We start from the raw sequence: 14,169 nt of genomic DNA, 5'->3' as shown, positions 1-14,169 counted from the left end.
GTGTGTGTGTGTGTGTGTGTGTGTGTGTAAGGCAAATAGAAGTTTCCGATCGGTCCCTATGACACATTCAATGAACAGGACAAAACTTTGCATTTTCTGGGGTGTTTTTTAAATGTTTCTTGGACTGTTACCAGCAGGTTTTTACAGTCTGCTGCCTGCCTCTCAGATTAAAAGAACACTGGCATATTTTAACAGTTTCCTAGGATTCAGTCTTTAATTAACAGTGAATTCATGTTTTGGAATGTAACCAAAACATGGGAGACATTGGAAGCAGAAATTGAGTTTGAAGACTCCCGGCTTTCAGTCATCTGGATTACATTGTGATCCATGGCAAGGAGCAAACAAATAAGTAAAATTATGGTCCTTTGCAAGCAGGTAGCTGCTTGTTGGTATGCAGAGGAGAGTTCCTCATTTACATAATGTTCCCACAGAACTGTTCATTGGTAGCTTTAACAAGGAGGAGGTTTTGTCTTTTACAGAAATCTGAACCAACCTCACCTCCCACAAAAGCAAAAGTGTTTACCAGTACCTTTCAAACTGCAGCAGTGTTCAGAATTGCAGCAAATGCTGAATTTGCTCACTTTATAGCAGTGTATTTACAACAAATCTGTATTGATCAACTCTTGAGCCAGTAAGTTACTGTTGTCTGTTAGGTTTGGTTTTCATTGTAAAGTTGTTAGATAAATGAGCATTAATAAAGTCAAGAGAGCAGAAAACTCATAAACAGTCAACAGCTGAAATCATTTTTAGAGCTTGGAAAAACTTTTCCAAAATTTTTTTAGAGCCAAGTTGACATGGAGATTCTGAGTAAAGATGTTCCTCTCTTTCTCCTTGAAGGTGGTACATGCCAGAGCCCTGCTCTTCCTGCCCTGGTACGTCCTCCAGCCCCACCTTTGCAGCCGTCGCTGGATATTAAACCATTTCTTCCATTTCCTTTGGACACTGCAGCAGCAGTCAATCTCTTCCCCAACTTCAATGCAGTAAGTATAATACTGATGAATTAATGTCCAGTCTATTGATTTATAAGCTTTAGCAGACACAAAAAATCTTGAAGTGGAATGTTTTTATATTTACTCAGGATATGAAAAAAAATTACCAGATTAAGTTTTGGTACATTTGTTACAGAGGTGGATCCAAAATGATTAGCTCTCAATAAAATGATAAAACAAAACACAAAATACTCAAAGTAATATACATACAAGTGAACATAAAAGACAAAACTTCAAGGATAAAGTAAAATGAGGTTGAAAATATCATCAGTACCAGGTACATTTAGGGACTTGTTAGATCTTATGCTGTTAATCGACTTAATGTTATTTGGCTTACTGGAGCTGTCACATGGTAAGACAAAAAACCTGTTCTGACTTCCCTTCTCCTGCACAGCTGTGACTTGCCACTAGAGACTTAGCAAGCAGAGGCAGGACTAGGAGCAGGACCAGCTTATTGATCCCACTGGGCAGACAGCAGGCCCACCACTGTGTTAGCTGCAGTGAGAGCAGAGACCTGGGGAAACAGCTTCCTTGGGGCTCTCTGGTCTCACTGAATCCAACACAGCGGCTTCACGCTAAGAGCAGAGCTGTCAGGGCTTGAGCCTGGTGGCCCTGTTGTCAGTGCAGCGCCACTGTGTCAGTGTCAATGAGACCAGAGGGCTCTAGTGCTGCAGGCCTGGAGCTTGCTCACTCTGAACTCCAAGGGGCCCAATCCTTTTTTATCCAAAGTTCAGGTGGCACCCACCTCCCACACCATTGCTAGCAGGAGCAGAGCCAGTATGGGTGGCAGCAGGAGGTACCACAGCTCCCAGGCACTCCAGGGCTGTGGCACTCGCTCTGCCCAAGCTCCCTGAGATGTGAGGTGCTGTGCCAGCCCTGCTGTGCCCTGGTGTCCCTGCTTTCCCTGAGTCAGGAGGGGGCACTTCATTCTGGGATACTGGAGGACTTCAACTTAAGTAGAGTAGCTGTGGGAAGTGGTCACATAGCGATGGAACAGGAAAAAAGTTAGGTAGATCATAGATTAAAGTATATGTAACTTTAAGCTGAATAGCATGTGCTTTCAGTTGCTTAAAAGGTATTAACATGCAGCCAGTCTAGGGGTTAAGAGCTCCAGAAGCTGTCTAAACTTTCCATGTAACAAGGCCTTTCCAGGGTACTGTTTTGGAGAATAAGTTTAGCATAATGTTCTTCAGCATAGGGTATTTTCATTTCTCACTTCTGAGAATAAAGTGGTGTAGTAGCATAACTAGAGGGGGGTGAGGTAGGCACCTGACTCCGGTGTCAAGTTAGGAGGGATGCTGGAATCACCCCTGACTCCTGCAGAGTTTGTACCCCAGCAGCATACTATTGCTGGGAACTCCAAAGCAGTTTTTGGCTGCTGCTGCTTTGACAGTCACAGCTAGGGTGGATAGAGTGTGTGGCAGCAGCAACAGCTCAGCCAGGGACTGTTTAGGAGCTCCACAACTCTTGTGATCTGAGTGCTCTTTTCCTGCTCTCAGAAACGTGTGCCTCTTGCCCCCACTCTCAAACCTGTGTGCACCCCACACACAGCTTTTGGAACCATGCTTCCCTTAGGGTTTGGCTTGGGTATCAACTCTGCTTGTTATGCCACTGTAATAGTGTATCTTCAGTAATTTATTTTAGGCTATCTATGACTTTAAAGATGATCTGTCACATTTTGAGCCATGTGCACTATGTCTAAAATGTTTCCATCCATTTTTCTTTTTTGGACAAAGAGGCTGTTTCCTGATCTTTCCATTTTTCTTACTTTTGGCTGAGGTAACTAATATATCTCTGTACAGTGCAAAGCTGCCGTACCTTCTGCCTGAGAAAATTAATGCAATTAAGCCTCTATAAATTCATTTTAAGTTTATTATTGCATTTACAGCATTTAACCCCTTTTTGCTTTACTGAAAGCATTACAGTACCAACTGTAGCCCCTTATATTGTATACAGATAATAGGTATTGTAAAAGAGTTACAGTGAAAAAATAAAGAAGAGGTGGACATTTTTATACCAACAGAAAATAATTCCAGTTTACATATTTAAAATTTGTAATTAAAACGAACCATAAAATAACAAGGACAGATGCAGAGTGCTACACCTAGGGCACAAAAATATTGAGCACATCTACTGACTGGTAAGTGACCCTCTCAGCAGCACAGAAACAGAAACAGATCTCAGAGTCATAGTGGACTCCAAGATGAACATGAGTCATCAGTGTGACAAAATCATCAGTAAAGCTAACGCACTTTATCATGCATCAGCAGATGCATGACATAGATCCAAGGAGGTGATACTTCCCCTCTATGCAGCACTGGTCAGATCACAGTTGGAGTACTGCATCCAGTTTTGGGCACCGTACTTCAAAAAGGATGTTGATAGACTCGAGAGGGTTCAGAGGAGGGCCGCTCATATGGTTAGTGGCTTACAGGAGAAGCCCTATGAGAAGAGACTGAGGGAGCTGAGAAACTCAGGGAGGACTGAGTTAGGGAACTTCTGGAGGGGCTGGACATGTTCAAATCAGCAGGTCTAGACTCTCTCCATCCCAGGGTTCTGAGGGAATTGGCAGGGGTTATTGTGGGGCCCCTGGCATGGCTTTACTAGCACTCGTGGTGCTCTGGCCAGGTGCAAGAAGAATGGAAGAAGGCCAATGTGGTCCCCATTTTCAAAAAAAGGGAGAAGGGAGGACCCGGGCAACTATATGCCCATTAGTCTTACCTTGATCCTGGGGAAGGTCTTTGAGAAAATGATCTAGGACCACATCTGTGAAGGACCAGCAGGAGGGATGATGCTCAGGGGCAAGCAGCATGGTTTCATTAGGGGCAGGTCCTGTTAGGCCAGCCTGGTTGCCTTCTATGATCAGGTCACAAAATCATTGGATGCAGGTGTCACGGTGGATGTAGTCTTTCTGAACTTCAGGAAGGCCTTTGACACTATCTCCCACCCCATTCTCATTAAAAAACTAGGTGACTGTGGCATTGGTGCCTACACTGTCAGATGGATTGCAAATTGGCTGAGGGACTGCACCCAGAGAGTGGTGGTGGATGGGTCATATTTGACCTGGAGGGATGTGGGCAGTGGAATCCCCCAGGGCTCGGTCCTTGGGCCTGTACTGTTCAATTTCTTTATTAGTGATTTGGACGAGGGGGTGAAAAGCACCCTGTTCAAATTAGCTGACGACACCAAGATTTGAGGCAAGGTGGGCATGCTAGAAGGGAGGGACAGGATACAGCTGGACCTGAACAGGTTACAGGGGCGGGCGACTGAGAATAGGATGGGAATCAATACTGACAAGTGCAGGGTGCTGCACTTGGGCAGTAAGAACCATCAGCATACCTATAGGCTGGGGAACTCCCTTATTGTTGGCACAGTGACAGAAAGGGATCTTGGAGTGATTGTCGATTCCAAAATGAACATGGGCCACTGGTCAGGCCACAGCTGAAGTACTGCATCCAGTTCTGGGAGCTGTGCTTCAAAAGGGATGTGGATAGCATTGAGAGGGTCCAGAGGAGGGCCACTCACATAATCCGGGGACAGCAGGGCAGATCCTATGAGGAGAGGCTATGGGACCTTAACCTGTTCAGCCTTCACAAGAGAAGGCTGAGGGGGGACCTTGTGGTTGTCTATAAACTTACTAGCGGGGACCAGCGGGGTTTGGGAGAGACCTTGTTCCCCCCGAGTGCCTCCCAGAGTAACAAGAAATAATGGCCATAAGTTACTAGAGAGTAGTTTTAGACTAGACATTAGAAGATACTGCTTCACAGTTGGGGCAGCTAGGATCTGGAACCAACTTCCAAGGGAAGTGGTGCTGGCTCCTACCCTGTGGGTCTTTAAGAGGAGGCTCAACATTTACCTGGCTGGGGTCATTTGAGCCCAGTTTTCTCTCCTGCCCATGGCACAGGGTTGAACTAGAAGATCTACAAGGTCCCTTCAAACCCTACATCTATGAATCTATGGGCCACAAATGTGAGGACGCAGTCAGTAAGGCTAACTGCACCTTGTCATGCATCCACAGATGCATCATGAGCAGGGCCAGGGAGGTGATCCTCCCCCTCTGTGTGATGCTGGTCAGGCCACAGTTGGAGTGCTGCATCCGGTTCTGGCTGCTGCACTTTAGGAAGGATGTGGACAGCATTGAGAGGTTCCAGAGGAGGGCCACTCGCATGATCCAGGGACAGCAAGACAGACCCTACAAGGAGAGGCTATGGGACCTGAACCTGTTCAGCGTTCACAAGAGAAGGCTGAGAGGGGACCTTGTGGTCATCTATAAACTCACCAGGGGGGACCAGCGGGGAATGGGAGAAAACCTTTTCCCACCAGGTACCTCCTGGAGTAACAAGGAATAATGGCCGTAAGTTGTCTGAGTGTAGGTTTAGGCTGGACATTAGAAGGCATTACTTCACAGTCAGGGTGGCTAGGATCTGGAACCAACTTCCAAGGGTCTTTAAAAGGAGGCCTGATAATTACCTAGCTGGGGTCATATGAGCCCAGTATTCACTCCTGCCCAGGGCAGGGGGTTGGACTTGATGATCTACTTATGTTCTTTCTGACCCTACAGCTACAAAACTATGGACCTGGACCTGTTCAGCCTCTGCAAGAGAAGGCTAAGTGATCTTGTGGCCACCTACAAATTCATTAGGGGGATGCAGCAAGGGATCGGAAATGCTCTGTTCACCAGTGTGCCTTATGGGGTAACAAGGAACAATGGTCACAAACTGACAGAAAACAGATTTAGGCTAGATATCAGGAAAAACTTCTTAATGGTAAGGGTGGCCAAAATTTGGAATGGGCTTCCAAGGGCAATGGTTCTCTCTCCTACCTTGGGGGTCTTTAAGAGAAGGCTGGATAGGCATCTGGCTGGGGTCATCTGACCACAGCACTCTTTCCTGCCTAGGCAGGGGATCGGACTCGATGATCTGTTGAGGTCCCTTCCGACCCTGGCATCTATGAATCTATGATTATACTTCAAATAATAGCAACACTCAGTAATTAAATATTAATTTACTTGTTTTGATGTCTTTAAAATAATTCATACATACTGAACATGTCTACACAAGACACTCACTATGCAGTTGTTACTGTGCAGTCATTTAGTACTTGTATAACCAAATATTAAATAACTGTACAGTAACTGGCATTACCACACAGTAGCATCCCGGTATGGTTGCCTAGTGATGCTTACTGGGCAGTAGGCTCAGTAACCATCTGCACAGTAGTATTGCACAGTACTGTTGCACAGTAGTGTTGCATCACAGTTTATGCCTAGTGACATTACTGCGCAGTATTATCAAGATGCTGATGTAGATGTGCTCACTAAATAATTATAAATATAGTTATGTTGACCTTTATATGCAAACCAGTTAACCAAAATATGCACTAAGGGAGACCCCAGAAGTCATGTTACAAGCTGACTAGCATAGCATCCTATCTAAGCTGTTTAGAATCAGTTTTTTAATAAGCCTATCAAGAAATATGCCTATGTGGAAATGAAATAATATTTTACAAAATGATTGTGTGTTTGTAACTGTTACAATTAATACATTATGAAACTGACAGAGAAATTAACAACTTGACCTTTTTTTTCTTCTGCTTTTTGGTTCTTTCTTGCATTTAACCAAGCTTGTGACATGAGCCAGCTATATTCTTAACTTTTATTTTTGTTTCTTTTCCTTAACTATCATAATTTCTGTATTGAATGTTTTAATCCTAATACAAGTATGATTTAAAGTATGGATCTTCCCACCAGGATTATTTTGTTCTTTACCCCTAAAATATTCTCCTACCATTAGTTCCTTTATTGCAGGGGTGGCTCTGGAGTCCAAACTTCTGAGTCCACACTGAGTAATGTGCTCATTGTGAACAGTCGTGTCACAGGATGTGACATAATGGCTATGGAAGCTGGTCACCGTGTGCTTGTGCAAACATCCAAGGAGACACTTATTAACTTCTGAAGAGCTACATGTGGCTCGAGAGCCGCAAGTTGACCACCCCTGCTTTATTGTGTACTTCCCACCCCCATGGGTAGTTTCTGGACTGTTTGCCTCTCCACTCATCTGATGAGCAGGAACTAGAAATCTTAGTGCACAAGTCATGAAGTTCATTCTCATTTAGTATTGCTACTTGTGCATCTGCTGTATTACCAACTGAATTTGCCTTTACTGAATACAGCATTTCTGAGGAGGAGGTTGTGGTTATCTGGACTGCTGCCCTCTATTTCCTCTCATGCTCTACACTGAGCATATGCCCTGTTGTATAACTCTTACATTCTACTGCTGTGTGCTGACATACAGCTTCACACTTTTTAGCCTATGGCTCTATCAATATAGTATTGAACAAAGCTACATTTAACTTGTATGCTTCAGTTGGGTAATGGCAACCTAGTAACATGCAGGCTAACTGCAGAGTTTAGTGCATTTCTAGAAATTCTTCCCAGCCTGACAGCTGCATCTGATATTATCAGCCTAAGGAGAAGCTAGCCAGATTTAACTTTAAACAGGGCACTCTGACAAGTACATGCGCTAAACATGAGAGAGAGAAAGTGTGAGGTTGGACCAAAAATGCTATCCTAAATGAGAACGTTCATGTATGATTACATTTCAGCAAATGTCTATATTACTTTATATCCAGTCACCTGATTTTTTTTTTAAAGAGGGAGAACCTATCTCAAATCTCTCTGCTTGATTGTAACTGCAGTAATGTGATTGGAGGAAAAAAGTGGTCTCTCAGATAGACTCCAAGTCATTTAGGACCTTATAAGGCAAAAAACATTACATTAAACTCTACCCAGAAATCAGCTGGTGGTCAATTCACATCATGGTGCAAATGTGCAATGTACTCATAGAGAAACACTTTAATTAAAAAGCAGGTCACACTAGTCTCAGCCCCTGCATACATATATGGGGTGATATTAGGTGACTTTAAGGATCTAGGCGAACTAGATAAGAAAGCAACGTAGAGATAGTTATAAAAGCAATTTACAGTTTACTTACCTGGTGTATTCTCCAGGGCAGAGGCTCTTATGTATGTGTGCAGTGCCTAACACAAAGGGGTCATAATCTAGGGAGTAACCACAATATAACTGAAAATAACAGTCATCTTTTATGTCATTCTTTTCTCTGTATTTCAACAAAATCACCAAAGGAAAATTCTTTTGTTTGACTTTATCCTGATTTTATTCTCAGAGCCAAAGCAGTTTCTGATGGAAATAAGAGAAATAAACTGAATTATGACTGACCCTTAGAAGGCAGGGCCAAGAACAGATCTGGACCATGTTACCCAAAGAAGAGGTGGAAGCTTCATCCTTGGAGGTTTTCAAAACCCAGATAGACAAAGCTTTGGCTGGGAAGATCTAATTTGGGATGGACCTGCTTTGAGCAGGGGCTGGACTAGATGACCTCCTGAGGTCTCTTCCAAACCAAACCTTCTATGATCCTGAGAAGAAGCAAACATTTGGGGCAGTAGATGTTGGAGTGGAGAAAGAGGCAACTGATCTCCCTTCACAAACAGTGCCTTAGAGAGATTGGTGAAAGGAGACAAGGAAAGTCAAATAAACCAAAAAACGCAATAAAAGTATTTTTGTATGTTGAAACCATACATTTTATAAAGTGACATTTTCAGTTTTTAAAACAAACATTAAAACAGTGTACTAATTAACAATCTGGTCAGCTAAACATTTGTAGGTGGTAGATTCTTAATGGTATAACAAATGTGTACCTGCAAGTTGTGTGTAAAAGGAAATTGTAACAACTTTGCCATTTAATTGGAAGACAATCTACAGCTCTGCAAGCCCTATAAATCTCCTCTTCTCTCTTCTTCTCTCCCATGCATCTGTCTACCCATCCATCCTTTCTTTCTTTCTTTTTTCTTCAAGCCAGTATAAATTTAGCTGATAAAAAAACTGAGTGGAGTTTTTACTGAATCTGCACATAGAGGTTTAGAACATATTTATGTAACTTGATTTTTTATTTTAATTTAAAGGCAGCATTGTGAGTGGTTAAAGGGAAGAAAATTATCTGTGCAATTGGAAAATAATGATAAAGATCCAGTTCTTAAAGATGTTTGAAAACATTTATCATACATTTGCTATTCTCCACACTTCACACTTTTCAACTGAAGAGTCTTTGTGTGTTTGTTTTCTTACAAAATGCATTTTTAACTATCTAAGAAGTGAAGCCTTAGGAATATTAACTTAAAATATTTTCAGTTACTGCATGAAAAACAAAACAAAAAAATCAATTTCTTCACTTTCTATTGTTTTTCATCTAAGGATAACAAAAGTCCCTGCGAATACTAACTCGCACTTTTGTGGATTGATTATGTGAAAGATACAGCCCATCGGCAAGATCTGGTCTGTAGAGCCACAGAATTATTGGAAGTCCCATATTATTGGAAATACTTTAAGGTTTTTACAATTAGTGTTAGCAACATTAAATTTACCAAATGAAATCTAAGTATGCATAACATGATAGTTTTTCTGTGGGTATGTCGTCTTCTCAAGCACTGTAGCAAAGACATTTTGACAGAATACTACCAGAAACAAAAGCCATGATAAAAGAAAACAAAATGGCTTCGGATTAGTATGAATCAAAAGAGCATTGTTATATGCCAACGTGTTATCAGAATTAAATCTATGTTGTCACTGATTTTAGCTTAGTTTAAAAGTGGAAGAACTTTGTTAGGTGAGTAATTACAATGCACTAATTTTTGTAATTTGTCTGGAAAAAAAAATGCAAAGAGCCTTATTGTTTCTGGCTTGCTTTTTGAGACAAACAGAGAGAAATCCTTAGGTTTACGCTAGATAGCCAGTCTTTTAAAGTTGGCTTTGAAAAGGATTTTTGTCTTACTTTTTCACAATGGGTGGTAGTACAGATGAATTGTGAGCTATCTATATTTGTCTTCATCACTCACATCACTCACTGTTCAACAGAAATATTTGTTAAAAGTGTTTGGAAAGAATATGCATATACATTGCATAGAGTTTGAGTGAGTTGTGGAATAAAGTTATGGTTCACAAATTCGTTTTTAGGCCATAGTTTTTATCACTGGTCATGATATTTAATCAGCTTGCTGACAAAAAGGGGGATCTAGGAATAAGCAAACAGAACAAAATCCTGAAGACTGACATTTTGACTTGGTGTTTACAAAATGTGAATGAACCAAGGTCAATTTGAAATATTAAATTATTTGTGCAAGCCAGGTTTGTATACTATACATAAAATCCTTAATCTATGCCCTGCATTCTACCTGCACTCTATGTGCCATAGTTCATATCTTTTTCTATGGTTGCAAAACACACAGCTCAAGAAGGTGGTGCAAAGACAGATTTTGTGCTTATCCAGTTCTGAGTTAATGGTGTGTGGGTCCAGTTACCTACTGCAACTTAGGCTATGTACAGACATTCAGTTTCTCTTGGGAGAGTTGCTACTCTCCCAGAAGAGATCATGAGTGTAAAGATGTTTAGGATGTTTCCCTGAGAGCAAAAATGGCTGCTCCAGGAGAAAAACAACTCGGAAACAACCAGGGTTAAAACACTCTTGGAGAGCAAATTTCTGTACATTAGAAGCAACAGCACCATCCTCCAGCATTCCAGGGTGCTTTGTTCTCTCTCTCCCCAGGGAGACAGTGTGTCATGCAGGCTTGACTCTATTGCTCCATTTGAGTAGGGAGCAGAACATACCCTCTTCACAATCCACACATGGTGGTACAAGGAGACACAGGCAGACCCTGAGTAAACTGGGTCAGCCTAACAGGATTGTCCTGTGCACAGTTGCCATCTGTTTCCAGAAAGACTGAGGGAGGCTGCAGAGCAAACTGAGATGTGTGTATAGGTGCCCTCTGGCTACTCATTGTAAGCACTGCTTTTCATGGACTCAGCATTCCAAGAATCTCCAGGTTTAGCACTCAATAAAGGTTTATCTCACCTAGAGAACAAACCCAGGAATTCTCCCAGATCACTTGAATATGTATATGCAGCCTTATAACAGTTACTACCAGCATCCTAAAAAAGCCATGACCAGTATAAGAGTATTCCTTGAGTATGCATGGATGAAATCAGGAAGGCCAACGTGCATTTGGACTTGCAGCTTGCAAGGGATGTGAAGGGTAACAAGAAGGGTTTCTACAAGTATGTTAGCAATAAGAGGAAGATCAGGAAAAGTGTGGGTCCTTTACTGAATGAGGGAGGCAACCTAGTGACAGAGGATGCAGAAAAGGCTGAAGTACTCAATGCCTTTTTTGTCACAGTTTTCACAGGTAAGGTCAGCTCCCAGACTATTGTGCATGGCAACCCAGTTTGGAAAAAGGGTGAGCACCTGACAGTGGCAAAAGAACAGGTTAGGGACTGTTTAGAAAAATTGGATGTGTACATGTCCATGGGGACAGATGCGATGCACCCGAGGGTGCTGAGGGGGTTGGCTGATGTGACTGCATAGCCACTGACCATTATCTTTGAAAACTCATGGTGATTGGGAGAGGTCCCAGAAAATTGGAAAAAGGCAAATATAGTATCTCTAATAACAGAAAGAAGGAGGATCTGGGGAACTACAGACCAGTCAGCCTCACCGCAATCCCTGGAAAAATCAAGGAGCAGGTTGTCAAAGAATCAATTTCTAAGCACTTAGAGGAGAAGAAAGTGATTTGGGACATCCAGCATGGATTAACCAAGGGCAAGTCATGCCTAACCAGCTTGATTGCCTTCTAGGATGAGATGACTGGCTCTGTGGATATGGGGAGACTGGTGGATGTGGTGTACCTTGATTTTAGCAAGGCTTTTGGTTTGGTCTTCCACAGCATTCTCCCAGGAAAACTAAGGAAGTATGGGCTGGATGAATGGACTGTAAGGTAGATAGAAAACTAGCTGTATCATTGGGGTCAAATGGCAGTAAGCAATGACTCAATTTCTAGTTGGCAGCCACCAATCAAGTGGAAAGCCCCAAAAATCTGTCATGGGATTATTTTTGTTCAATATCTTCATCAATGATCTGGAAAATGGGATGGAGTGCACCCTCAGCAAGTTTGTGGATGACACCAAGCTGGGTGAAGTAGTAAGGTTAGGATTCAGAGAGACCTAGACAAATTGGAGGACTGAACCAAAAGAAAAGCATCACAAGGCAGGCATCATAGTCCAGCCACTGGCAAGGATATTCAAGCACTCATGGCACTCAGGTAAAGTACCCAAAGATTGGAAGTAAGCCAGTGTGGTGCCTATCTTCAAGAAAGGGAGGAAAGTAGATTTGGTGAACTACAGGCCAGACAGCTTAACCTGGGAAAGCTGACTTTGACAAGCTCAGGAGGCTTGTCAGTGAGGCCCTAAGGGAACACGACCTAAAGGGAAGGGGAGTTCAGGAAGACTGGTTGCTCCTCAAGGGCCTGATCCTAGATGCACAAGCAAAGTCTATCCCATCTTGGAGGAAAGGCAGCAAGGAACTAGCAGACCTCCTGTGGCTAAAAAGAAAGACCTATAAAGAATGGAGGACTGGATCCACCTCCAAGGAGGAATATTCTGCACTGGTCCAGACTTGCAGGGAGTAAACCAGGAAAGCCAAGGCTGCAACTGAACTCCAACTAGCTATAAGTATAAAAAGTCCTTTTTTAGATATGTGGGGAGCTGGAGGAAAAGCAAGGAAAACATTGGACCCCTGCTAAACTAGATGGGACAATTGACAGCCAATGCCCAGGAAAAAGCCAGCTTACTAAATGGGTACTTTGAGTCAGTTCCTCACCAGTCCCAAGAGACTGCCCATTACAGGATGGGAAGGCCCAGGTGAGGGAGATTCCTTACCTTCCGTCAATGCTGACTTTATGAAGGAATACCTTGAGAGGCTGGATACCTTCAAGTCAGCTGGCCCTGACAGTTTACACACCAGGGTACTCAAGGAACGGACAATCATCATAGCTCAGCCCCTGGCATAGATCTTCAAGAACTCCTGGTGCTCTGGTGAAGTGCCCGAACAGTAGAAGAAGGCCAACGTGGTGCCTATTTTCAAGAAAGGGAGGAAAGTGAATCCGGCAAACTACAGACCCATCAGCCAGGGAAAGTCTTAGAAAAAATTATCAAAAAAGCCATTTTCAACAGACTAGCCAATGGCAACATCCTGAGTGATAGCCAGCACGGGTTTCTTGTGGGTAGGTCTTGCTTAACCAATCTTATTTCCTTTTATGACCAGGTGACTCATCACCTGGACAAAGGAGAAGAGATTGATGTCATATATCTTGACTTTAAAAAGGCTTCAATCCGGTATCCCATGATCACCTCTTAGCAAAACTGGCTTACTGAAGCCTCGGCTTCACCATGATCTACTGGCTGGGGAATTAGCTCTGTGGTAGGACCCAGAGGGTGGTAGTTGATGGAAGTCAATCATCATGGTGTGCTGTGATGAGTGGACATCTGTCCACCTCAAGGCTCTGTCCTTGGGTCTATACTATTCAACATCTTCATTAATGATGTGGACATTGGTATCAGAAGCAGACTGGCCAAGTTCGCCAATGACACCAAACTTTGGAGTAAAGCATCCATACCTGAGGACAGGAGGGCGATTCAGGCTGAGCTTAACAGCCTCAGGAAATGGGCAGATGAGAACTTGATGGTGTTTAACACCAAAAAATGTAAGGTTCTCCACCTTGGGAAGAAAAACCTGCAGCATGCTTGTAGGCTCTGCAGTGCTACGCTGGCTAGCACTATGGACGAAAGGGACTTGGGGGTCATGATTGGGGGCTACATCACCAGTTGGATGGCTGGGGAATTGGCTCCAAGATCAGACCCAGAGACTGGTAGTTGATGGAAATGAATCATCATGGCACTCCATGACCAGTGGTGTCCCTCAAGGCTCCATCCTTGGACCCATACTCTTCAACTTCTTTATTAATGTGTCGGGGAAAACCGAAGGATCGGGCCCCAAGGTCACGGTGGGCCGGGGTGGCAATTAGATACGGACAGGTGGGTTTAGCGGCGTAGAGCCTGGAGTTAGGGACTTGGAGCGGATTGAGAAAAACAGGTGAATTTATTTGACTTACGCTTCAGGTGTAGGCAGAAAGGTCTTCAGTTTCAGTTTGGAACACAAACAAACAATTAACAACAAAGGGGTCTGTTGGCCCACGAGGTTCAGTCCGAAGACCTAGTCCCAGGGCTGGTCAACAGCTCATAAATGGGGATCACAAACAACAGAAACGAACTGTAACA

At 43.2% G+C, this 14,169-nt stretch overlaps 1 protein-coding gene across 1 annotated transcript in view; it reads left to right on the top strand.

The window, feature by feature from the left end:
• Window positions 1-14,169, top strand: part of ZNF385D (zinc finger protein 385D) — a 267,695-nt gene that overhangs the window by 39,474 nt on the left and 214,052 nt on the right. The window contains exon 2 of the mRNA XM_019535929.1: window positions 838-980. Within this exon, the coding sequence (XP_019391474.1) occupies window positions 838-980 (143 nt within the window). The remainder of the gene's footprint in view (window positions 1-837; window positions 981-14,169) is intronic.

Source organism: Crocodylus porosus, unplaced genomic scaffold, assembly GCF_001723895.1.
Source record: "Crocodylus porosus isolate Cpor-Errol unplaced genomic scaffold, CroPor_comp1, whole genome shotgun sequence".
NCBI classification, from domain to species: Eukaryota; Metazoa; Chordata; order Crocodylia; family Crocodylidae; genus Crocodylus; species Crocodylus porosus.
Note: the sequence above shows the minus strand (reverse complement) of the source record. Positions and strands in the feature narration are given on the sequence as shown.